The sequence below is a fragment of the Argiope bruennichi genome, chromosome 9 (assembly GCF_947563725.1).
Source record: "Argiope bruennichi chromosome 9, qqArgBrue1.1, whole genome shotgun sequence".
NCBI lineage: Eukaryota > Metazoa > Arthropoda > Arachnida > Araneae > Araneidae > Argiope > Argiope bruennichi.
In genome coordinates, this window is record NC_079159.1 from 14317818 (window position 1) to 14345247 (window position 27430).

Genomic DNA, 27430 nt, shown 5'->3' on the forward strand with positions numbered 1-27430 from the left:
TAAAATATGTGTTTTTTATTTACATAATATGGGTATTTAATTTTACATTATTATAACAGAACAACCAATCAACAAGTTTTTTCATATTTGTTTTACATCCAATACGTTAGACGGGAAAAAATGAGATTTTTACAATCTTATTTCATGTTAACAAACAGACAAAATATATAGGCACAGCTTATCTTCTATAGATTTCATTGTATTACATTTGTACTTAAAATTCTAAGAGGTAAATAGGATAATTTTTTTCTGAAAAGTCAGGCATCATGTGTCATATTGTGTGCAATGCATTTAAGCAACTTCATAAAATAACTCAACCAGCACCTAAATAAATTTTAATGCTAGAAAACCGGTGCTTCCAAAAGAAAAAAACAAAGTAAAAACATATGCAAGTGCATATATAATAATTACAACCAATGACAACTCATACTAATAGCATATTGGCAACTTACAAGTAACCTCAGTGAATGATGCAATATGCAATTGTAGGCTTCAAAAAATTTTTTTGAAATTAACCAGCTTCTATTTAGCAGGACAGCTTAAGATTAAATTCTGTTCCAATATATTGGTTAGTTCTAAATACATTATAGTCATATTCAGACTTTTTTTCATCGATTTTTCTTACTATATGCCAGAATACAGTGAGTCAATATGAGAAGTCAAAGGTCATAGATTTTATTCACAGAAAGAACTTTATCACTTTAATACGACTCCTCAACTCAACTGAATTTAAATTTTATTTTAAAAAATAATGTTCAACTACACCTTCCCTCCAAGAATTTAAATAAACATTCATCAAATGGAGAACAAAACATATTAAATTAATTAGAGTAACACATACAGAAAATGATATTGGTCCCATTACTTTTTCTATCAATTTATTAGGAAGATGTTAGATAAAAAGAGGTTTAAATGAGAAAAAAGAGAGTAAGAAATTTTTAAAAGACTATTTTTAATCCCATTCATAATTTCCCTAACCAGTATCTACCTTTTACGGAGAAACTGGATGGCCTTCAGGAGTTCTTCTAATTTCTGCATCTCTTTGCCTGCCTTTGGATATCCCATTGGGGTTCCTGAGAATAATGTAAAAGTATAAATTTTCAGATGATTTGATATTTGAATTTTTTTGAGATAAAAAAATTATGTATATATTACAGCAGAATCATAACTAGAATGTTAATATAAACTGAAATTATCATGCTAGAACATTAAATTGAATCAACTAATTATAAAAATTTTGAAATGTATTTCATCTGAAATATTTATATATATATAAAAATATTATAATTACTATGGCATAACATGAAGGTACGAGACAGACCATCATTTTCTAGAATTAAAATTAAAATATTAAAATGGCGTTCTAAAAGTCAAAATGAAAAATTCAGACAATTAAAGAAAGAAGTTATGTACATACAAATTTAATTTTTTCTCAAAATATACCTTCAGCTTTGAAACATAATAAAATAAAACATATATCGTAGAAATTTATCTCTCGAAATTTGAATTTAATTAAAACACAGTTATGATTCAACTGTAGATATATAGAAATCAATTTCTGTAATTCTATTTATTAAAAAACTAAGTTCACTACTATTCAATCATGAGAAAAATTATTTTAGAATTAAGATAACTAATATAAGAAAGACGAATACAGAATTAATAAAGTTAATAAATAAATAAGTTATCTGCCTTGGAATTGTATCAACACAGGCAGTTTTCATCCACACAACTTGCTAAAATGGATGATTTAAAAGAGAAAGCATCATAAAATCACAGAAAATATTTCAACATATATAATGAGAGAGAGAAAATCCCACGTAATTTTTTTAGCTGTAATAAAAATGCCCTCCTTGTTTTCAACGACTGCCATCGCAAGGCAACAGGTTGTACAGAATCGAACAGGAAAGCTGATCTTGTTTTCTTTATAATCACATCTTCAAGCCTGAGAACAATCAAGTAGAAAATAAGAAATGGTTGATTTAAAAATAATAACATAATTTACTGCACTGTTTATTTGGATGAATTTCATATTAATTTATTAATAGTTAAGATGTCTTTTTTTTTTTTTTTATGTACAGTTTTACACATGGTTAGGTAATTTGTGTGTCAAGAGTCAATGTGTGGCTGGAAAATATAACACAGTACTTAGTATGCCTTTCTTACTTCATTTGTTTATTGTTGCAGTAAAGAATTAAGAGAGTAAGCATTTTTTTTTATCCATATACCACCTCACTTTTTAATCTGATCCGAAATTGGAATATTTTGGTACAGGCTCACTTCAAATATTAGTTCTGTCACAAATAAAGCAATTAAATAGAAATTTAAAATAAAAGTTAGTAATATTTAAAATCTGAAATATTTAACTCTTTAAAAAAATTATAAACAAAATACTTCACATTTTGACTTTTCTTAATATAATGTATTTTTAATTAATCAAATAGAAATGGATGGAGGGGGTAAAGAAATAGGAATTCCTGCAAAAATCATGGTTGAAAGGATAAAAAGGTGAAGAACCAACTGGATTTAAACTCATTTTAGTTAGGTGTGAACCCAAGTTCAAATTTGGGCTTTTCAGGTGCACTTTAGACCATGTAGGTCTCTACAAGAAGTGCACAGTGCTTTATCAGTTTCAATTGAAACATATTAAATTGCATTATTATATATATACTTCTACAAAATAACATATGCATTTTTAATCCATAATTATCAGAACACTATCAATGTATTTAACAGAAATCTAGTTTATTACATCTTTGCCTAAATATGTTTATGGAAGAACATAGAGAAATAAAAATCTTCCTTAAATTTTAATTTAAAACATCGGTTGTACATTAGTACAGTCTGGTGTACAAACAGTAAAAAATTAAAAGCCTTTAGTCTGTAAGAAATGTTAAATTTAAAATATAACTTTTTTAAAAAAATTCAAAATTTGTTGCATTTCTATGAAAAAAAGAATGCCCTCATTCCAATTCTTAACATATTTCTGTGAATAAAAAGGATTTTATTTAAAAAAAAATGTTATATCTGAAAATGTGCACCTCTATGAAAACTGAAATGACATAAAACCAATTACCACAATTATTTTACAGCTTTGTGTCATCATTCGCTGCGAATTTCAACAGCAAGCCATGGCATGAGAAATAACCTAATAAATAGCAAAAACAATAAATATGACAAAGATATGAAGACATATATTGAAACAGGAATCTCAGATTTAATAGTCATGTCATACAGTTGAGGTTGACTTCACTTCATAATAAAACAACATATTTGGTGGTATAACATCAATCCCACTAACAGATGATATCTAACAAACATTATTAATTTAAATTTAAAAAATAATCATTTCAACAAGTATGAAATTAATTTTTTAAGGCAAGAACAGCAAATATATTTAACAATGAAAATACACATCTTAAAGGAATTTCCTGAAAATATAACAAATAATATTTCGTTGCTTCACATAAGTCACCTGAAAATCAATCACATTTCTTGAGTTCAACTTGATATTAAAAGTAAGAGCATTAAAAAAAATTTATAAAACAGATGAAAATTACTGCAGCAAAATAATAGTATCTTCAAAAAACTTTTTTTTTACATATCAAATATCTGAACTGATTTAAATAAGCATATACTGATAAGGCCCATTTTTAATATTAAATATCATATGTAATTATAAATTTCTAAGCTAAAATAAATTATACAAAAATACTAATATTTGATATTTTTCTCACTATCTAATTAAGGCCATTGGCAATAATAAGTATTAAATGAAAAGTCATTTTCAAATGGTATATTCATTAAATAACAATTTTCAATTGAGTCTAAAACAATATTAGAATTATGGACAAAAAAGTTTTTATAATTTAAGATTAATTTACAATATGTTTTGATCTACAAATACATAATAATGTAAAGAATATTAAGATATTTGTTGGAAAAAAATATTTTCACTTTGCTGAAAATTATTTACTGAGCATTTTTAATTAATGAAAAACTCTACAAATATGGCTAATAATTTATTGATACTTATTTATTTATGCTATAATTTATAATAATATTAATTTAGCATAAAAATTTAAAGCAACAATGAATATTTCTAATAGCAATTCCAGTACTTAATTAAACAAGTACAATTTTTCTATCTTGAGTTCTGTATACTTGCATGGTATAATAATAACAATGGCATATAATTTAATAATGCTTATTCAAAGTTTATTAAAATAAAACTAAATTTTTTGCTATATAACTTACAAATCAGTTTATTGCTTTGACATTACATAAAAAACAAGATTTCAAAATATTATTCTAAGACAAGTTCTACTAAACATTCATTATTTAAAAATTACTTTCCATCCTTAGCAAAATTTAATTTAAACAAATATTTTGATTTTCAATTTATTTCATTTCACTATAAAAAAAGAAGCATTTTGATTATTCATATTTTTTACTAACCCATTTCACTTCTGATAGCAGAAAATACTATAAATATACAAATAACATTATTGGAAATATAAAACAAATATGAGCAAAATATATCCAAAAAAAGTAACTGGATATTTATTACACAAAAAAAGAGGCTTACATTGATGATCCTAATTTATTGGTTTATACAATACTGAAGTGCTTATTTTTAATTGAAAAATAAAAGAATATCAGGTAATATCTTTTCAGATATGCATTCATTCATGAAAACTTTGGAATAACAATTAAACTTAAGAAGTGATGAACATACGTTTCATTCTTACAAACTGATAATTTTAATGAGTCAGTGTATATGAAAATGCAACAAAGTTCGACTGAAACTAGTTGGTAAAACTGACTGAATATTGCTGCACGATGAAATGTTCTGCTTCAGTATAGTCACTACAAAGAGAAAAAAAATCAATTAAAAATTGCACAATCAATAAAGTTGATAATAAAATTAATTTTTAATATTAATTTGAAATTACTAAGAAACAATACTATACAAACTAAACTTAAATGAATTTCATTTTAAAGAAGTTTTGTACAGAACATGACTTGAACAATTAGTTACATATTATTTATTTACTACTTCAATGAAAAATCATTTCAACATAAAAAAATATTTTTTTGCAATATTCTATAACTTCTTCTCATTAGCAGAAATTTCAATGAAATCAACCTAATTGGAAATTCAAAGAAGATATAGTGTTGTCTCATTTTCTCCAAATTATAAAAAATATAATAATTTCAGAATCACATACTGCAAAATGGTACAAAATGTGACAAAGACTCTATAGAGAGTAATGATGTAAAATAATAGTGAGCAATGATGATAATAAAGTTATTAGTAAAAACTTCACAAAGAGAAATGCTAATAGCATTTGATACAGTACAAATGGAATTATTGTTTCAAGAAAAATTAAGTTTTAATTCGTAGAAAAAAAATTAAAATTTAAAGGAAACATGAATATTTTAAAATAAATTTCTACAATACAGCATTATAAACTTTTTTTCATTGTCTACCATATGTGTCATAAACAATAAAATAGCTTGGTATTTGATTTTATCCTGATTTTTATTACTTCAATTTCATATTCTTGACAAAAAAAGAAAGCCGATTGTTCATAGCTTATTCTAATAAAATTATGAATCTACTTAAATTTAAAAACACGAGATTTTATCCAACAATATCCAAGAAGATGGCTAAGCATGAATGTATGTAGACTATTCTAGTCTTTGCACTAGCTCTTGTTAACCGTAAAATACACATGTATTGGCAAAGAAGGAAAAAGAAAATGAAGAGGAAAAAGAATGTTGTACTGAAGATGACTCTCAAAGCAAGCAAGTTACTTGCTAAAAAAATGATGAAGGGCTGAAGACTTTCCTAAGATTTGTTGAACAATATATATGTCAGAACACATTATAAAAATCCAGGGACAATCATATATGGCAAGCTGTGGTTTGAATGTGCATGCCATCATACTAAGAAATTTGTATGATGGCATTACACATTAAAGTGATAATAATTTTTAAAAGCTCATCGATGTTTAAAAGCAAAAAAAAATGTACTAATGAGTTTTACTTTTAAATCACTTGAATGATTTGCAATATAATGCATTTCAGTTTAGCTAATAACTTTATCTGCAAATAAAATGTAATCAACAGACTTCAAATGCAGCAGTTTCTGAAAATGCTACCACAAAATATGAAATATATATATTTAATAATTCAGAAAAATCTTTTATTCAAAATCAGAAAGTTTCACAACTGCAAGACATGAGAGATTCAAGTGCACAAGTTTTTCCATTATGGGAAAAAGTTTTATTGACTTGTATACCTTTTGTTTTAAATTTAAAGATAAATTATATAGAATTTTTTAACTAAATTTCCACACACAAATAGAATAAATTTTGAATTTTTTTAATTGGGTAGAAAATATAACTTGGAAGTCCTTGTAATCAGAATTCTTAAAGGACTTACAGGATCCAATTCAGCTAATAGATGACTTTATCTTTGAAAGAAAGAGTTAAAAATGAACTTAAATTATAATTCTTAACAATAGAATGTAAAGATATTTCATAGAGAAGGGGGGCAATTGAAAAAAAAAAAAAAAAAAAAAGGTACATTCACACTTAATCTGACCACAAATTCAAAACTGAAACAGGCTGAAAATTAAATATTATGGTATGCAAACATAAAATTTGCAACAACAAAAAGTTTTGTTACACAATAGAAAATCAGACATAGTGAAAATAATTTAACAAAAAAAGAAATTACTTGCAAGAGGGAAAAATAATTAATATAAAATGTCAAACAAACTAGTATTATAAATATTAACACAATATAACCCAGTATACATATTACACTCTCTTCATTACAACACAAAAAAACATTGACAACATAAAATGGGTTAGGTTACATAATAAGATCATGATCTAGTTCAAAAAAATAAAAATTGAAAAGTGCTTTAAGATCCAGATTCATTCTTTCAGAAATCAGGCAATTTTTTTGCAGATAAAACTTCTTAATGATAACTAGATATAAATGAAACATACCTTATATCTTTTCCTGGATAAAGGGATGAGTGAGAGCCTGATTAATGGATATCCTCTTGGCCGGATCAAGCATTAAAATTTTCTCTAGTAGATCTTTCAGTTGACAAACTTTGCGATACTGATCATCAGGTAAACGTTGAGAACCTACCAACTCTGCCTGCAGGTCTCGACTAGGATTGATATTGGTAAGTACTACCACTTTTTCCTAGAATTAATGCCAATTTTTTACTAAAGAAAATTTCTGGTGAGATTAGAAAAAACACAATCAGTATCAGTTCAGTATTTTTTTTTTTAAATAGTTAAGTAATTTTCTGTGTGAACAAGCCAGCAATTTGTATTTTCCTCAGATAATACCCATTCCATGTTAATGCAATTTAAGTTTCCAGACAATGGCAGCAGTATCTAAATTCCTTAAAATGCACTTGGTAAAAAAAAAAAAAAAAAAAAAAAAAAAAAAAAAGCCTTTTTGACAACCAAATACTACATTTTTTAATGATATGTACATAATTTCATCTTCTCACATGATACTGATAGAATAAATTAGAGAAAGTATCTTAAAAGCACAATCAAAATTTCTTGTTAGGAATGTTACATAATACTCAAGGCAAATCTTCTTCACTAGAATACCTGAGAAATAGAAGTATAATTTGTTGCATGAAACTGTTAAATTTGAAGTGCTTAATTAATGAGCAATAGTTAAAAAAAATGAAATTATTTGGAACAATTACCAAGTTATTATGCATTAACATGAATACTAGCAAATATAAAAATAAAACCACATTTTCAGCTTTCCACCAAATGTCAACTAAACATGCACTCAAAAACTGACAAATTTAGGAAAACATATTAGGTCATTCTAATGACTGTCTAAAGGAAAATCTGCCAATCAAAAGGTGATGCATGCTTGATATAAAATAATAAAACTTAAAATTAGAAAATCCAACCAATTTTATTTGAGAAATGCAGTATTTAAAAAAAAAATTTAACATATTAATAAGTCATGAAACTTTGTTATATGACTAATAGGGCTTGTAAAATGTATAAAAACAGATATTTTTTAATAGTATATTTAACAACTCAAGCAAGGAAAAAAAAATATATAATTCTTTGTACCAATTAAATTATTATTCCATCAGGAAATTTATGCTTATCTTTGTTTCAAATTAGCTGTTCGACTATAATGTACATATAGTGCATACATCAGAGAGAGAGAGAGTTAAAATGGAGAGAATATCAGTTTTTTTCCACCCCAAAACAATTAAAGTGAAACAAACAAACAAAACTCAGTCCAGTCATTTCTGCTTAGATGTCATAAATGAAGAATTTACAACAGAGAAATCATTTGGAAAATCATCAATCCTCATTTATTTTAAAGCACATTATTGCTTTTAAGTAGAATTCCATTTTATACAGCAGAATTAGGTGTTCTGTGAGACTATTTAAAATAAGTTTAATTTCATGAATTTTGTTCTATAATCCTAAAATGCATAGAAGCAAGTACTATGCCATACTAATGATTAAAAGATTTGTACATACAAATGAGTTGTCGCAGAATGCACTGCACCACTAATCACATAATTACTTAAGATAATTAAAATAAAAAAAAATAAAGAACTGCTTACTCTTTCAGTTACTTTGTCAACTTCATGGGAGAGGAAATTGCAGCTGCTATTAAAATGCTGTTCTCTGAAAGCTCCCTTTTTTATCAATTTATTAGGAAATTTGCCTTTCAAGTCCATGAAATTTTTCAACATTTGATTGTTGGATTTTCCTGGAAACATTATTTTCCCAGTGTACAGCTCATAAAGAGTACATCCAACACTCCATGTATCAATTCCAAAATCATACTGCAGGCCTAAGACTGAAATAAGAAAAATACATTTTAATTAATAATTTTCCCTGCTGAGATTATAAATATAACTAATAAGGTTAAATTTCAACAATAGCTTTAATTAGATCAAGAAATAAATATATCATTACCCAACTTTTACATTTATTGTGAGATGAACAAATAATAGTAAAAATGGCAGAATGAGAACAGTAAAATTGGCTTTGTTCATTTCTACAATTAATTAACTGAAGTAGCTTATGATTTGTACAGGAAAAAAAAAAAAAAAAACTTTTAATGCAAGAATTTTTGAAAAATTCTAGTATTAGTTAATAAGAGATTTATTTTTCTCCCCTTTTTGTTTATTCCAATTTGCTTAGGTGAGTCATGTAAAAATTACTTATGGTTACTTACTACACAATTATGAATAACAATTCAAGACATTCACACGTAAATAAATAAGGCTTTAACAGAGAGAAAATAATGGATAAAGCACTTATATAAGGTTTCACTATAAGCATAATGCTGCTAAAAAACATTCTCTGACTCACCCCCCCCCAAAAAAATCATATCAGAATTCTGATAACAAGATCACTGAAAAATCTTTACATAATTACAAAACATTAACACCCACAAATTGAGTGAAAAGAAAAGTATCAGCAAATAGATAATTCCAAATTTAATAATATGTATCACTCTAAAAGTATTGCAAATAATCTTACTAATTTCAGGAGCTCTGTAAAATCTGCTCACAAGGTATGGCGTGATATCATTGTCAGCAACATGAGAAGCAGAACCAAAATCGCATAATTTCAATACAAGTTTGCGATCATTGACCTGAAACAAACATGCAAATAAATAAAAAGTACCAAGAAACATTAAAAAACTACTATAAAATGGCAGTAATATTCATATGCAAACTGGTCAAAAATCCATGAAAAATAAATCTAGTAAAAATTACTTTATGCAACATTTTTTAAGAACACAGAAGCTATGGAATATATTTTCAGGAATATTTTTAACTTTTTATTGAAAAAATAAATTAGAATAAACTTTATTTTATGTTTTACAACTTGTACTTGTAATATTCATTCTAATGCACTAATTTCAATATTTATTATATTTGCATAAAATAAATAATAATACATCAAGTGAAACCCTTTTAAGAAGAATATACACAAATTGCAATACTGCACTTAAGCAGTAAATATTATCAATGACATAAATTAACTGCAGAACCTTAGATGAATACTAAATAAATTTCTACCTTAATTACCTCCAATGAATATAGCATAAAAATCAAACTATTAAGCTGAATGGTCTATTTTATCTCCTCCAGAGTTGTTATAAATGATATTAACCAATTAATATTTTCATTAACAGTTTTACATTATTTATACATTTTTAAAGTATAAAGGTATTAAAAGAATTTTTATTTAAGGAATATTTTTAAAATTTTTGATTACTCTAATCATATTTAGAATCAGAACCAATTACAAATCAGAAGTTAACAATTTTATTAGTATAGAAAAGTAGAAATTTTCAAAACTTTACTAACCCTTTAACAGCAGATTAAATCTTAAATGATTCATTACCTTGTACTATCTAAATCTACAAGCTTTATTTAGTTTATTAATATCTCAATTGAAAGCAATGTTAAGACTATTTTGAATCCCAGTCAAATGATGAGGGCAACACCTGAATAAGCATTCCTTTTCAAACTTCTGCATCATACCAATAAGAAGATGTCTGGTCCACAACATTAGATTTAATACATACTACATACATACACAATAGATTTTGACAAGAATTAAATTTGAAACCTAAAGCCTTCAGACCCTAAAGACGAGACCACTGCAACACCTACAGGTAGTGACTATAAAAAGTGACATTTATTAGAATTTGTATGACAATTCCTATTCTAAGTTGTAAGCAGTTCCACGTCAACCCTGATTTAGGTTCATTTATTTTGGGAGTAATTATATGATAAATAAAAATATTTGGTAAAATATATAGTTGGACTTGTATAAATCGAGTTTTAAGATTCCTGGAGAAAAAAAATTCAATACATAGCCTTTCAATTAACAAAATTTTACATCATTTCCTTAACAAAAAAAAAACAAAAACATATCAATATTTTTACATATTTAAAACATATCAAAGAAATTATTTCTAATAAAGCACAAATAATATTTTCAAAAACTGTTTATATCATATCTTTTGAAATTTTATACTTTTTTTCTCACTGCATTTTTTTTTTCTTGGCCTTTCACAACTTTTATTAAAACAATTTCACTTTCACAATTAAAGATTACCATTTAGGTACATATTCACAACAAAAATATATATAGCTAAACAAATTTAATTTGGCTAAATTAAATTTTAAGTAAAAATGTCTTTCAAATTAAGAAAGGAAAAGTAAAACAGAAGCTAAGAAGTATTAATTATTGTTAAGTGTTAATTACTCTTTTTATAAATGTTGGGTCTTCCAAGAATCTCTACAATCATTAAAATAAATTAAAGTTTATTCATTTACTTTCTTTCTTATGAAGGAAATCAGATTAATTTTAGAGTCCAACAGGTATCTATAATATTTTATACAAGAATTCTTCAATATACAGAATAAACTTCAACAAATAGAACAATTTTATATTTGATAAGCTTCAAAATATAATTCATTATACAAAATCAGGATTCCTGAAAATTGTTTGATATTTTTTTTTTTATATACGGGGTTCATCTACAGCAGTTAATACATACATCCTGCAAGACATAAATGTATTCACACAAACCAATTAAAGATCAGCAACATTTATATCACAATTTACAAAATGATTCATTTAAGAACAAAGGCTTACCAAAATATTATCAGGCTTGATATCTGCATGCAAAATATTGCATCTTTTCAATAGCTTTAAGGCTAAAAACAATTGTTGACTGTAAGAACGCACAGCTTTGATATGTAATCCAACATCTTTGCCATACTTCTTTAATACTTCTCGGAGATTCATGCTGTAAATAGAAATGTTTCATGAATTTTATATAAATGCATATATTTTGAAATTTTTCTAATTTTTATAAGTACAAAGAATATCTTACCATAAAGGTTCAAATACTAAGCATAAATGTTGCTTGTGGAAAAAATGCCTATATAAACGCAGACAATGGAATTTATCATCTGGATCAGCATCATTTAATCGCCGCAACATTTCTAATTCTTTCAAGCCAGTTTTATGCCTGTAAAACAAATGAATTATTTATTTTCAATACTTAACCATTGCAAACATATATGAAAATTCTGAAATATGCTTCAACAAATATGATGCATTACTCTGCAAATTTATGTGCAGGGAACATCGTGAACATTTACTGATTTAATGATATAGTGAAAAGTATGTTTTTCATGGTGGTTACATTGAACATGCATGGCATTTATGACTTTACAATGCTTTTTTTTAAGTTATTGGTGAAGCAAGGCTTTTAACTTTATTTTCTAAATATAGTTTTTCAAAATTGAATAAACTTGTGTACCTCATGATTAACACATAATTACATCTTTGAAAAATGAAATCAAATCAACAAATAAAAATATTTTATACAGAATGTGAATCTAAAGTAATTACTAAATCTACTGTGTGAACGAGTATATTAAACACTTTTTTCCTAGCCAAATAAAATCAAAAGTTGATATGGAACTACAGTTGTAGTCACAAAGTACATTAAATTTCATAGATTTAAATCATTCCATTTGTGAGTTACAACAGACAGTCAACTCTGGCAGATTTGGTTCAAAATTTTGATAAGAATCTATATTTTAAATACTAAACATATATACCAAATTTTATCAACCTGCCACATTAATTTCTGAAACTATCAAAATTATTTTTAATCAAATAAGCAACTAGCCAGACTGCTTGTAAATGGATTCCATTCAAATTAAGAAAAATCTACAATTTGTATTGATAGTCTACACATTAAATTTTAAAGCATTTTTGAATTATGGTATTCACAGACAGACATTCTGCAAAAAAAGTGTTTTTCAAATTGAGGAATATCTGAAAAATAAAGATTTATAAAAATCTTGAGTTTGAATTGTTTGACGATTGCATTACTTCCTCTACACTTTATATATGAGAAACTAAAAATATGTAATAAATTTTTATCAATCATGAATAGCTAGATTTGTTATCTACAAAACTGAAGCAAATATTTTGGATAATGCTTAAATAAAAAATGCCACATTATTTTCAATAAAGCATATTGCTTTAAATAGTAGTCTTGCTTGCTAAAATACTAATGACATTTAATTAAAATAATACAGGTTAAATTAAATATTTCTAAAAAATAGAAAGTATTTTCAGTTTAAAAAAGGACAAATTTTCTGAAATATAATTATATACATAAATAGCTTTTAAGACATTTTTTTAAAGACAAAGTATTAATCACAGCTAATGACAAAATCCTTCAACAATTAAAGACAAAATAAATAGATAAAAAGTATGAAGGTAACAATTAAAAAGATGTACATGATGAATTGTACTTTGAAAATAGCATTATGAAAACAGTTGTTAAAGTCAGTTACAAGGTCAGTTGATTAAAAAATTAGATAACCTCACAGTTATGTCAAGATTTTGAACAGATTTTAAATGAGTAGTTCTATTCTCAAAAGAAATGATAATAAATGAATTAAATGAAAACAGCAGATATATACTAAAATAATTATCAACAGTCAAGCATAAAACTCTATTTAAGTTATAATCATAAAAGAGCATAATTGTTTTAGGAAGCACTTTAGTATGCATATTGATGCAAAGATCATGTTATTTAAAAAGAAATATTTATTTTGAATAATAGGCTAAAAAGACCTTTTTTTCTAACAAGTTACAAAATCTATTAAAATTAACGAATAATTTATTTTTAAAGAATATTAATTTTGAAACATTACTTACATAATTTCATTATTTCGAATAATTTTAATAGCTACATCCTGATTTCCTCTAGCCATATCTCGAGCTCTTATAACATTGCTAAATACTCCTTGTCCTGTATATCCATAAACTGTATACCTCGTATCCAGAACTTCTCCAATGCGGACACCTATTAATAAAAATTATTTTTTAAACAGAAATTAATCATTTATTTTTTTAATAAACTTTTTGAAAGAATTTAAACATTTCACAAAAACAGCACACAGAATAGACAGCAACACATCATAAGCCAATGGCTTTTAAACACATAATTGTTGAAAAAAAATCACAAACAATTTCAAATAAAACTTACGATAGTAGCCTTCTGCATCATCCCAATTGTCAGTTAGATTAGGGTTTTCTTGACCAGTTGCAGAAATTAGACGTGATGACGCTGGACTCTGTAACAGAAATTTAAATATTAAATAAAAGAAATTACTTCCCAAAGTCATAAAATAAAAAAACGAAAACTGAATTACTCACTAAATCTGTACTGAAATTATCAGCTTCTGAAAACATATCCAGTTTCTTCTTTTTCTCAGCAGCTAAATTATAAGAAAAATTTATTATTATGAAAGCATAAGAATACCCAAAGGAAACACATCTTGAAATTCAAACATTGCTAATGTAAAAAAAGGTATTTTATTTATCTATACAATTTTAAAAACTTATTATTTTACTTTTATAATTTTTAAACAACTCGGAAATGAATATGACTATGTAGTATAATTTTAAATTTTTGATAAACACTGGAAGAGGAGAAAAAAAAAAAGTCTGGGAAAAAAAAAAATTCATGTAAATCCAAATACTGTAAGGATAGAAGTAATTACTGAAGGAAATTGGAACATGCTGCTTCCATCCAAATACCATACTTTAAGTTTTAAAAAATTTATTTATTTCTCCTTTTTTACAAAAAAAAAAAAAAAAAAAAAAAAAAAAAAAAAAACAGAAATTTTAAAACATTTCTTTTAATGAATCTTTACTATCTGATACATAATATTCATCATCTTAAAAAAAAAGATGGGGGAGAGAAAGAAAGGAAAGGCTACTGCATGTCCACCATGAGAATACTTCCAGAGGAATGTCTATGTTTACGACGGGCATTACAGAAACAGGTTTCTGTAGGGAAGATCTAATTCAAACAGGAGGAATCGGACTGAAGTCTGGGGTTATTTCTTTTCTTGGTGTCAATTTGAAGCGACATTGGGCATGAAGAATTTTCAACTCCAAATGATAAAATGATTGCAAGAATTTATGGATCTTTTACGCTGCTCATGACTATTGCTATTCATTGAAAAGAAAAGCTCATTTATCACCCTATTATTTAAAATCACAGTTTGTGAGAAAAAGTTTTCTTTGAAATAATTAGATTTTATTTTCAAGCCGGGGGAAATTAATAAATGGTTACCTGCAATACTATCGTAAAACAAACTTTTACAGCTTTTTTCAACAAATAATGTAAAGAGATGTTGGGTTTATTTATTTGGATTTTCCTTCAAGTCCAGGACCTCTGGCACATCCCTGAATGAACACTTGAATTATTTTCAAATTCTTTTACATATGAACTTTGTGAAATTAATTATGTTGCAAGAAACTTGAGCATATTGAAAATAAGTTACAAATCAAAGTTAGATTTCAAGAAGATCTAAAAATTGATAGTATAATAATTGCTATTTTTATATTTTGAAAATTGAGTATACTTCAGATAAAATAAATAAATATAAATTTTGAAAAGTTTCAAGCATATTTAACATTGAATGATTTACTTTATATCAGAATATAAACAATCTATTATAAAAATTCTGAAACAACTACGATTAATTACACTATTGTTTTTATGTTAGACAGACTATACTTCGTGTTTGCTCCGGAGAATGATATTAAATACTTTCATAAATTTAAAACAAATGAAAAGAAGATAGTTAATTTTTTTTTTCATGCATGATTCAATTTTAATTATTTTTATTTTTGTGCAGTCGCTAGACATACAAATAATTATTCAGTTTTTCTATTTGATTTGCATTGTTCTTTGTATACATATGACAGGAATATCGGATATTTTCAATATTCTGAGTATTCAAATGATTTTCAGCTTAATAAAATATTTTTTTAAATTTGTTTTTAAAAATTAAATGCAATAATAGCAAATATCAATTTGGAGCTAAACATGACAATGTAAGAAACTTGAATGAATTTCAACTTATGTGAAATGAACTCCTCCAACAGTAACCTATTTTTTTAGCAACCGCCATAAACAGATATTTGTCTGGAAGTGTTTTCATGGTGAACATACAGTACATCTCTATTATAATATAATTGTGTCAATCTTCATTTAATATAGATATTCATTTCTTTTTCACTGAATTTGCCAAAATTCATGCTAAAAATATCACAAGACAATAACAAATACTGAATTAATTAATATTTCAGTAGCAATTTTTCATCAATTATATTTTAAAGAATGCATACCATCAGCTTCCTTTTCATTTAATGCATCCTGCAATCCCATAATCTTTCTTTTGTCCAGAATGGATGCTTCAAAATCATTGGACTGATCATCCTGTTCTGCCAAAAAATTAGCAGCAGCCTTTTCAAGTAGAAGAAAAGAAGAAAAAAAATTATTACTTTTTTAAAATACTGATAATGAAAAGTACATCGTAAATAATGAAGAAATAAACAGTAATAATTTAAATCACATTATTACCTCATCTCCAATAATAGCAGAGTCAGGAGAATCTGTTCCACTACTTGAACGGACAGGAGATGATAAACCACTACCTGGCGTTGGTTGTTCAACACCTAATTTCTAGAAAATTAAAACAACATTTGAACTACAAAAATATATATCATTGAAATTAAAACACTGATAATTTTTAAAAAGAGCAAATAAAAGTTCAATTAAAATATATATATATTCAACCAGCAATACAATACTAATGCACAATTCAAATTTGACTATAAAATTTCACTTGAAAATTATGAAAGTGATTACAGGTGTTATTCTTTTCATGATATCAAGCCAATCTTCTGATAGTCTCTAATTAATCTTCTGATCAGTTTTGAATAAATTCTACCACTTTAAAACAATAATCAAAGTTGAAACAAATTTTCACTTTCAAAAATTTACATCAGTAATAATCTTCAAAACAAAACATTAGAATGATTACTTAAAATTTTCTGCCACTAATTTATTATTAATCAATAAAATGAACATTTTTCAAAACTAATACAAAACATGCAATCAACACAAGGAGAATGATTCCATAAACAGAACATACTTTCAACAGTTCTTGACGTTGCTGTCTTCTCCTTTGAATGACTGCTTCTTCGTCTTCTTCCTCCTCATCTTCTACTTCTAAATCAACATTTCTTAAACAGAAAGAGTGACATATTAGTGATGCAATTCATTATAATTTTTCAACATTTAATAATGAAATATCAGACATGCATTTAAACAATAATAATAAATGTTATTGAATTTTTTTTAAAAAAAGGAATCAATAAAATGCATACATAAATATTTTAACAGACAACTAATTTGTAACCAAAAATATGGAAAAATAAGCATTTTAAAATTTTATAACACTGAAATATTTAATATCAAATAACTATGAAGTATTCCCCTATCAGTATTAAGAAACTATATACTTAAAAATGAAACAACACAATTAAAACCAAATAATTAATAATCAAATATTCTGGGTTGACTTTAATTAGGAAAATAGTCATTTTAAAAGTATTTTGGTAGCTACTTCATTAATCTCTACATTAAATTTTATCTTGTTATTATTTTCACACAATAGAAATAATTATTACTCACTGTTAAATCAAAAGTTATTGAAAAGAAAGTACTTTAAATCTGCATTCTTATAACTGACATTGTTAACTAAGAATACATTATTATCCAAATTGGAGAATTCAAAAGCTAATTCATAATTTTTAAACATCCGGAAATATGTATGTTCAAAAAAAGAAGAAACATTTACATATGTTTAAAAAATGCTCAAAATCAAACACATCAATGAAAAATATCTGCTGCAAGAAATGTTCCACACAGTAAACTTAAGAAATCCTTCTTCTTCAGTTAAAATAAAAAGGGCACACATCTTAGATAAAATAATGTATTGAAAAAATATATATAATTTTATCATGATACATACTGATCATCTGAGGAATCTTCATGCACAATTTTCTGCCCCTCAGACAAACTGTCCTTAAATTTGTCTTTTTCTCCTTTTCTATGCTTTTGGTCTTGATCTCGTTCACCAGAATCCCTAAAATGAAAAAAAATTATTGAATAAAAGCACACATGCACAGGATGACACTAGATGAATCCCATTGTTGTATCAAAAGAGAATGAAAGTACTTATACAATAGAAAATAAATCTCTTAGCTTGACCTTGAATAAACAATACAGAAAGGTAAAAGAAAAACACATCCTAGCAATAAAAATTATAAATAGACATGTCTACCCATACAATTTGTCAACAGATAATGTTTAAAACAATGATATTTAATTCACTTTACTATAACAAAATTTCCCTTAACCTTAATTTCCCTTTCCCTTATTTTCATTATAAAATTTACATTTTTTTAAATTTATTTTTTTATTTTATTTTGGAAGGTGGTAAAAAAAATATTATATACTTGAAAAGATAACAATGTTTTTAAAAATTAGTAAAGTGTTCTTGATACAAATACTTAATATTAAAAGAAAACTAAATATAAATATGGATGCTCCCTTTTTATATGTGTGAAATATTTATTCTAATTATTGTCCAAATGGTGAAACCAATTATAACATACGTTTATTTTCATGATGTACTTTTAAAAATAATTGAATTTTATATATTGACATCTTTATTTAGTAAATAAAAAGGAATTATACAACTTTAAAGAAAATAAATTATTTTAAAATATAAATGCAACATTTTCAATATATAAAAATATTCCTAACTTCTAATAAACCTTCAATGTAATTTTTCAAAGAAGATTTTCACTTGCTTCTTCAAATCAAATTTTAAGTTTTGTAATATTTCACATCTTCACAGCACAGTAAAGGAGTATGTTAGATTTTTGATACTTAAAAACATGAATAAAATATCTATTAGTGTATACAGAAGAAAAATAAATACAATCATACAATACCAATTTAATTAAATTAATATATTTATTTTTCAACTAGATATACCTGTGCCACTTGGGATTAAAACTTCATGTGCAATTCTTTTAACATAGAAATTGCTTTTATATTAAATAGCATAATCTTTTTATCATCTGCAGTCCTGCATTTTTGCAGTTTTAATAAAACAAAATAATTTTTATTATCTGAAATATTTTTAGTTAAAATTTCAATGAAAATTAAAATATCAACAATATTAGTGAAACAGGTAAACAATGAATTAAACAGTTAATTTTTCATTAATAAAAAAAACATCAAAATTAAATCAATAGTTTTCCTGATACAAATTGTTAAATGTCTCCGATTCTTAAGTATTTTCATAGAATTTTGCTCATGCGCTCAAGCAACTGTTTTTCATACGTTTATATGCTTTCTTATACCTCAGCAATTAAAAAAAAAAAAAATCTACCCACTCATGATTTATTTTTCATGACGACTTTTATCTGAATGTAAATGGTGCAAATGTTTTCTTTCGATCATCGTTAAATCATTACTTTAAAACACACAAAGGTTCTATTGTCAACAGGTATGTATTAGCATAAAGTGAAGTAAAAAAAATAATACTAAAATAAAAATAGTGGTACGGTGTTTAAAGATTTAACTTTGCTTACTAAAAGAATACCTATACATTTCTGTTTTTCAAAATCACTTTTTTTTTTTTTTAACGAAAATTGATGCATAGAAGAAAAATAAAATCAATAAAGCTGAAGAAAAAAAATTCTGACTTTTCAGATGACATTGCTGTCATCTGTTTCATTTTTTTAGCAAGAGCTTTAGTTTTTTTTTCACTTCCATTTGAGTGATTGGTCTATTCCTAAGTTTTATTAAAACATTGCTTTGAAACAAATGTAGTAAAAATATAGATACTAAAATATAAAAAATAATGATAAAGTAGTTCAAGTGATAAAGTATGACATTAATTTTCATGTATTTAATGTTTTTAAATTAATAACTGAAAGAAATAATGCACAAAAATGAAATTATTATAATTGAAAAAACACAATTTTGAACTGAAACACATTTATTAAAACATTTCTAGTAAGATATATATATATATAGCCATAATGGCTTTTATTAACATTAAGGCAGCATAATAGGATGCAGAAGGAAAGAAAGAATGCGAGCGGTAGAACCCAAAGATTTTGTAAATGACAACTTGGAATTTTTATTATTAGGATGCAGAAAAACATTTCACTAGTCAACTGGGTGAAATACAAATGGCAATCAAAAAAATTCATTACTAAAAAATTCTAATTCAATTTTAACTTTCCACATTTATTTAATCAATATCTTAAAAGTAGTCAATTGAAGCTATTAAATTCCACTTTTTAATAGCATCACTCTCTTTAAAAATAAATACCCTTCTTGACAAGAATTCAGTTTTGTCTTTATTTATTTAAAATTATCTGTTAAAATTAATTCAATACAATTATGCTGATACAGTGCAACGTTCTTAAAACCAAGCAGAACGCTACACCCTAATAGTTGTCTTCAATTTCCTCTCAAAATTCCAACTATTCAAATGTTGTATGATTGAAATATCAATCATTCTATTTAATCTAGATAATTTTTTTTTTAAATTTAGTTGAAGGAAATAACAAAGGCAAAAACATGTCATCAAACATAGTCTTGAGTTTTAAAGAACCCCCCTCCCCTTTCCAATTCAAAACCAAAGAATCACTTCCTATGCATAATATATATTTTTTTAATTATTCTCTTTTATTTTTGAAAATCATATCTATACAGTTAGTTACAACATTAAAAATAATTGTGCATATCTTAACAATTAAATTTAAAGCTAATATTTTAGAGATAGTATCCTTCAAGTGAATGTTAATATCAATTCATAAAGAGCCCGAATAAAAATTCCTAAGAGAAACATCAATATGCAGTAAATACAATGGATTTAAGATTTTCAAAAATGCTGATTTAAAAAAGAAATTTTAATTCTACTTTAATTTCAATATAACGGCACTTTATGTCAAACTAAGAATTGTATAAACCTTCAGTTTTTCTAATACCTCACAAACTGAAATTGCCAAATAATGTAGAATTCCGCCAAATTTCTTACAGCAAATCCGCATTTGGTTCACAATTGGCGACATTTGCGCCTAGCTAACAGAAAAGTACCAAAATAAATAATGAACTAAATCATGAATGATCTGTAATCCATAACAATGAAAACTATGAATGCATAAATTGAAATTTATTGAAATCCAGGTAGTTAATACAAAGAAAATGTTTTCAGAGGTGTTTTTTTCAAGAATTTTTTTTAATACACTATTTAGAATTACAGAATCAAATTCTTATTTAAGAACTAAAAATCAAATAATACAGATACAGAACGTATAGGGAAATCGAACATGATTAACCCAATTACAAAAGGGTTAATTTCATTGCAAATAATACAATAAAATCTTCCTTGAATACAATACAGCAAAAAGCTTATATTTATATCTCTAAATAATAATTACTAAACTGATTTACTTTTGGCCAATATTCAAGTGATAATTCATGTCGTACAACATATAAAAAACTTTCATAGCCATTAAATCTATTTTGAAATACCTTCACTTATATGATTATTTGTTTTCTTAACTCAGCTGGAAGGTTTAAAGTTGTCAATTACTACTCGCTATGTTATGTACATGCAGAATCTAGAATATTTAAGAATATTTATTTAAATACAAAGAAATAAGAAAATTATACATTTCTGCTTCATGTTTAATGAAATCTGTATTAAGCTCCACGAAAGTTATTATAATCCAAAATAACCTTATAACCAATAATTTTAATACCCAAATAAAAAGGATCACTCACCTTTTAGATCTTCTATGAGGACTACCTCTAGAATTGCGTAGTCTAGAAGAGCGGTCAATAGATCGCCTTCGGTCTCGGTGGTTTCTTGGGCTAAAAGATCTCCTTCCATTTCTTTCAGGACTTCTTAAACGATCCCTACTACGTCTCATAGGAGACAAATGTCTAGCATCATGCCTTCTTGGAGATAAGGCACGTCCATCAGACCTGCGATGAGAGGCTCGATCAACAGAATTAAAACGATCTGGAGTCCTACGTATAACAGGACTACGAGATCTTCGGAGACTTCTGTGTCTGGACCCATCTCTGACTCGTTCAGAATTTCTATGAAATGAAGCTCTTGGTGATGGACTTCTTCTATGTCTAGGAGGCGACCTTCTGTATGGTGATGATGGTCTTCGGTGAGGTGGCGATGGATGTCTTCGGTGAGATGATGGAGGCCTTCGATATGGTGAAGGAGGCCTTCGGTGAGGAGATGACAACCTTCTGGAATCATGCCGATGATTTGGTGAAAGACTTCTCCTAGAAGAATGCCGAGGGGGTTCATATTCATTTCTATTTGGTGAGAATGATTTTTTGTACCTTGGTGACCTATCATAGTTTTGATCATCTGAGACATCTCTCCTAAAAGAAAGGTGGAAAAATTAATAACATTTACATGAAAGACAACAGATAATGGCAAAAAATCAAATTATTGTACAAGCAATGATGACATCAAGAGACAAGTGATAGATCAAAGCACAGAATCTTCTATGACCTCAAAAGCAATGGTCATCTGACAAGTTAGTGAAAGTGTTAGTCTAAAATGTTATGTTTTTTTTGTCTTAGGAATTACTGTTAATTACTAAAGGCATATTAAATAATTAAAGACAATTATATACCTTCATAATATGACAAGCTAATGTAAATAAATGAATTTTGATTTAATATAGAAATATGATACAATAAATAAATTTTTTCATATTTTCAAAGTTGAATAGAAACAGATAAAAAATCAACACAATATCCAATTAAAGATGTTTTATCTAAGCTTTAAAAATTTTAAATGTTTATTTCATGGGGAAAATTAAGAAATTAAATTATTTATTATATCAAATATTATTATTTAAAATAATGACGAAAATTTCTAGAAAATAATGATACAATTTTTGGAGAAAGAGGATAGATTGCGAGGCCATTTTTTAAAAAAATATTCAAATAAAAAATATTGAATTTAAATAAATAATTTTGCAAAACACAAATATGCTTGATTAATAAGCAAATATTTATTTTAATGAAGATAAAAAATTATTATTCACAACTTTCTCAAAAGAGAACCTTCATATAAATATTGCATTAATACTACAAGCCATTCAAATTCAAATTTTTAAGTATTCATGAATGCTAAAATAAAAATATTTCATGCATTAATGGAAGGGAATATAATCTAGAATATTAAAAAAAAAGCAAACCTTCTATGAGAGCTTTTTTCAGAATTGATATCATATGAGCCGACTTTACGCTTAGATGAACTATTTACATGTTTATCCAAATCATGATTTTCTTTTGTACTTCGATGATCCTTATGGCTAGATTTTCTTTTAGGATCTATTTTATCATTTTCCTTATCAGCTTTATGATGGGCAGATGATTTTGATTCCAACGATATAGTTCTAACAGTAGATTCAGCATCATTTGGAATTGTAATTGCTATTCTGGCAGGACTAGCTTCATCGGAACTACCGTAATCAGCAGACACTAATGATTGATTAGCAGCTGAATCAACTTTAGCAAGTTGTGCTTCAAGCAATGCTTTCTGTTTTTCAAGCTCTTCCAGCTCCATACTATTCACTTCTTTTTTATCAATATGGCCTCGATGTTTGTGCTTGCCATGTGCTTCATTACTCTTTTTGCTTTTATGGGAAGAGTGTTTGTGCTTGCGCTTATGTTTGTGGTGCTTCTTTTTTTTCTTCTTGCTCCCACCAGAATCTGACATCTTCACCTTTTCAGAGGGCTTTTCTTCTTCCTCAGAATCTGAATCACTAAAAGAAAAAATATCAACATCTTAGTAATAAAAAATATAGATTCTCAAAATTAGTAAAAGCTTATTTAAAATATATCCTCTTTAAAAGAAAAGAATAGTAAAAAAATAAGAATACAAAAAAGTTAAACAAAATCTAGGAATATTCTTCCTTTAGTTTTTTCATATGCTTTCCTAACTAATAATGATGAGCCTAACTAATAAAATAACAAAAAAAATTAATTGCATGTATAAAAGGATTTATATGTATTCAGGCAAATACAATTAGGAAGAAATTAAATATTTTTATTATTATACAGACAATTTTTGTACATATCTATACTCTTTCCAGTTTGGTTCCAGTTTCCAAGTCCCGTTTTAAAGCAACACTAGGGCTATTTCAGGACGGACCTCGTAATTTTGTGGTGCATATACTCTTTCTATATTCATCGAAATATTGAGGTCAGATATTTTAAAGCTACAATATTTTTCTACAAGCAAAATTTCCAATATAAGACCAGCAAAAAATGATATGAAATATACAATTTGGAACAATTTTATGAATCCTTTCATACAATGTATTTTTACTTATAAAATTATTTATGAAGACGGATTTCACTTTATTAAATGCGACTTATAACAAAAGAAAATTGAAAAAATTAAATATTTCCAGGCTTTATATTGCAACTATGGATAACTAAAAAGACACTATTGAAATCAAATTAAGTGAATTTGACATTTTACTGTTTTCTAAACTTTATTTCCCTGTCTCTAAAAAAATTACATGTTCTCACAGGAGGGGAGAAAAAAAAAAAAAAAAAAAAAAAATTAGAAACATTTTTTATATAATGGCTAGTCATTAATATTACATTTCTTTAATCATTATACCTAGTTATATACTAAATAGTTGTGTAAAAAAAAAGCATGTTCATGAGAATGCTAAATATAATTTCACCGCACTTCTTGCTTAAACAGTGGATAAAGCTATTTAAAATTAAGCTTAATTCTTTATTTAAATATAAATTTTTGTACTTGATTTGAAACCAAATCAAATTCTTTCAAATGCATTTCAGCAACGCTGAGGACTATTTAATGGAGTAAATGTTATAATACCTCAATGCTTTCATGCATTGTTTTAGATGGAGTAAATGTTATAATACCTCAATGCTTTCATGCATTGTTTTAGATTGTCACTGACAATTTAATTTTTGATGAAGTGATTAAATTGCTTTACAAACATACATTTTTTTTTTTTTTTTTTTTTTAGTTTTATTTCCAGCTTGAAAATATAGAATAAAGTTTACTTTCAGAACCAACTAAAGACCCTTTCAGTAAGATAATTTAATAAATATCTACTATCAATGAAATGATTTAATGAAAGAAAGATTTGTACAAATAAAAAAGTAATGGTAAAAAAAAACCATATAATTAATAAAATTTAAATACATGATGAAGTGGTGACTGATCACATAAATTTTCTATCTTACTCTACCAATAATAAGTTCTATGTAATGACAGATATTTAAAAGGTTTATTGAAGATTACAAGTAACACATGTCTGTTCAAGGATGAATGAAGAATATTCATTAAATACATCTCAAATTTCAGATTGTTTTATAGGCCAGATTTAACTAGCACTTCTATAATGTAGACAAGTCTAATATAAAAAAGTAATTTAAATTACAATAATTTTTTTCCTTTCTTCAATAACAAACTAATCTTTTGTCTTTACAAATAATAATACATTCATTTCAACACATACAATCATGTATACTAAAATTAAACAAATTCGTTTAATAATTCAGTATTATTGAATTAACCACAGGCTACTAATTAATTGCCAAAATGTCATGTTTATTGCAACCAGCAATTAACTGTCAAAAAATTTACCTAAGATATACTAATCACAATTTAACATATCTTACACAGTTATAGACCATATTCGTAAAATTACTAATATGCCTAAATTTTGCCAATAGCACTTTGTTACTACACAAGTGCCACTTTATGAATCGAACATTTTTTAATGTTACATTATTGCAAGAGAAAAGTCCCAATAAGTTTTTAACATGACTAAAAAAAAAAAAAAAAAAAAAATGAAAGAAATATTACTGCAATATTTTGACTTTTAATCTATGAGTCAATCTATGTCAAAAGAGATATAATCTGAAAAATTCTAGAACCTTAACCAATTCAAGCCTAGTCCTTACACCTATAAAGAAATTCCGATAGGATTGATAATTTCTAACATGAAAGAAAATTCAGAAATTATGAGAGTTGTATAGACCAATGCCATTCAGGACTGGATTATATAATATCCATTAACAATAAAAAAAAATATTAATAATGCAAAAAGTAATACATTAATAGTTATATAGTAATAATAAAAAAGTAAGGGAAAAATGGTTGCCAATACTAAGAAAAAACTATACAGCTAACTAAAGAATGTAAACATTCTTATTAAATAATGCAACTGTCAGACAAAATTTTTAACCAAAGACAGCTCGCACAGAGACAATGCCAAATTGCAATAAGTACCCAAATTTTATTTCAGTGTATTAAATAACCCCTCATTTATTTAATATTGTAATTTATACTTAAATTCATTGACAATCTAACAGAAATCATTTTTGAGCTTTCAAGATTCAGGAGAAACAAAAACAATATTTTATCTTACTTTGGGGGGGGGGGAGAAAATCATTAAATAAATGTCAATTTCTACTCATAAGAAAACAGTGCATTTATTATAATAAACTGTTAGAAAGTTGCAAAAAGTTTAAAACAAATAGTTATTTCACACTGCTATATCGAGTTTCAATTCATATCTCAGGACATACTGTTAAAAACGTGCACTTTGAACAAAAATAATGAATAGGAAATGTAAACATTTGTTAAATACCTTATAAATGTCATTATTAACTTAAATACTACACTAATAAATAATACAAAGTAAAAAAAATAATTAAAAAAATTAATGGAATAAAAGTTATTACTGAAAGTCAAATTGCGTATGTTATCACATTAATAATTCCAAGAATTAATAATCTAAATGTATTCATCGATGTCTAAATCGAATCATTTTCAAAATTATTTTAGTTCAAATTAAAAATATCAATCATTAACTGGTAGTTGAAATTTACAATCATTCCTCAGTTTCATTCTGCGCATAGTTATGTAGAAGCCATATATTATTTACAATGAATTAATAATAAATCATAAATAATAGATAGAGATTAATTTATTTCAATAAATAATTCTCATTTTTTCCAACTTTACTAATGTCAACACACGAACCTTTATCACAATAAAAACATAGGCATAACTTCAATCATGGGAAAACAATAATACATGCTTAATAGGAGTTTAAAATCATATACCATATTTATGAGGTTAAATGAATCATTTTTTAAAGAGTCAAATACATATTAATAGTCAAAATCGTATTTACTAACTTTAAAATATCTTTCCCGTTTGCTAGAATGGCGTCCATCACATTACAACAAATCTTTGAAACATGGAATTGAGTTGAGTTGTGTAATAAAGTCCATTTCACTTTCAAATATACTTTTATAATTTAAATATGGAGTATAGTTTTCTGTTTTAAATATTATA

The 27430-nt window shown here is 25.9% G+C and overlaps 1 protein-coding gene across 2 annotated transcripts; it reads right to left on the minus strand.

Moving 5' to 3' along the window:
- LOC129983867 (serine/threonine-protein kinase PRP4 homolog) lies at positions 1-27337 on the minus strand. 2 transcript variants are annotated; one of them, XR_008785460.1, is made up of 18 exons: positions 27271-27337; positions 23271-23840; positions 21823-22443; positions 17981-18094; positions 17099-17189; positions 16525-16626; positions 16290-16407; positions 14304-14365; positions 14134-14221; positions 13803-13950; positions 11953-12090; positions 11712-11865; positions 9576-9690; positions 8648-8886; positions 7026-7230; positions 4739-4869; positions 3077-3148; positions 1-1945 (listed from the first exon to the last, which is right to left on the minus strand). XR_008785460.1 is itself a non-coding variant. In XM_056093535.1 (16 exons), the coding sequence occupies exons 1-15, from the start codon at positions 27306-27308 to the stop codon at positions 7027-7029; spliced, it is 2802 nt and encodes a 933-aa protein (XP_055949510.1). In that variant the 5' UTR covers positions 27309-27337; the 3' UTR covers positions 4542-4869; position 7026. The 2 variants fall into 2 exon arrangements, 1 of the variants encoding a protein (XP_055949510.1); XM_056093535.1 differs by lacking the exons at positions 1-1945; positions 3077-3148 and having other exon boundaries at positions 4542-4869.
- Between the last annotated feature and the right edge of the window lie 93 nt (positions 27338-27430).

Bases quoted from the DNA above. Each gene is read 5' to 3' on its own strand.
- LOC129983867 (XM_056093535.1), bottom strand. From the start codon at position 27,308: ATGGACGCCATTCTAGCAAACGGGAAAGATATTTTAAA. The intron at 18,095-21,822 runs GTGAGTGATCCT...TTTTCATTTTAG, and splicing joins CCTCATAGAAGATCTAAAAG to GGATTCTGGTGAACGAGATC. The intron at 7,231-8,647 runs GTAAGCAGTTCT...CATTAATTCTAG, and splicing joins TTGACAAAGTAACTGAAAGA to GAAAAAGTGGTAGTACTTAC.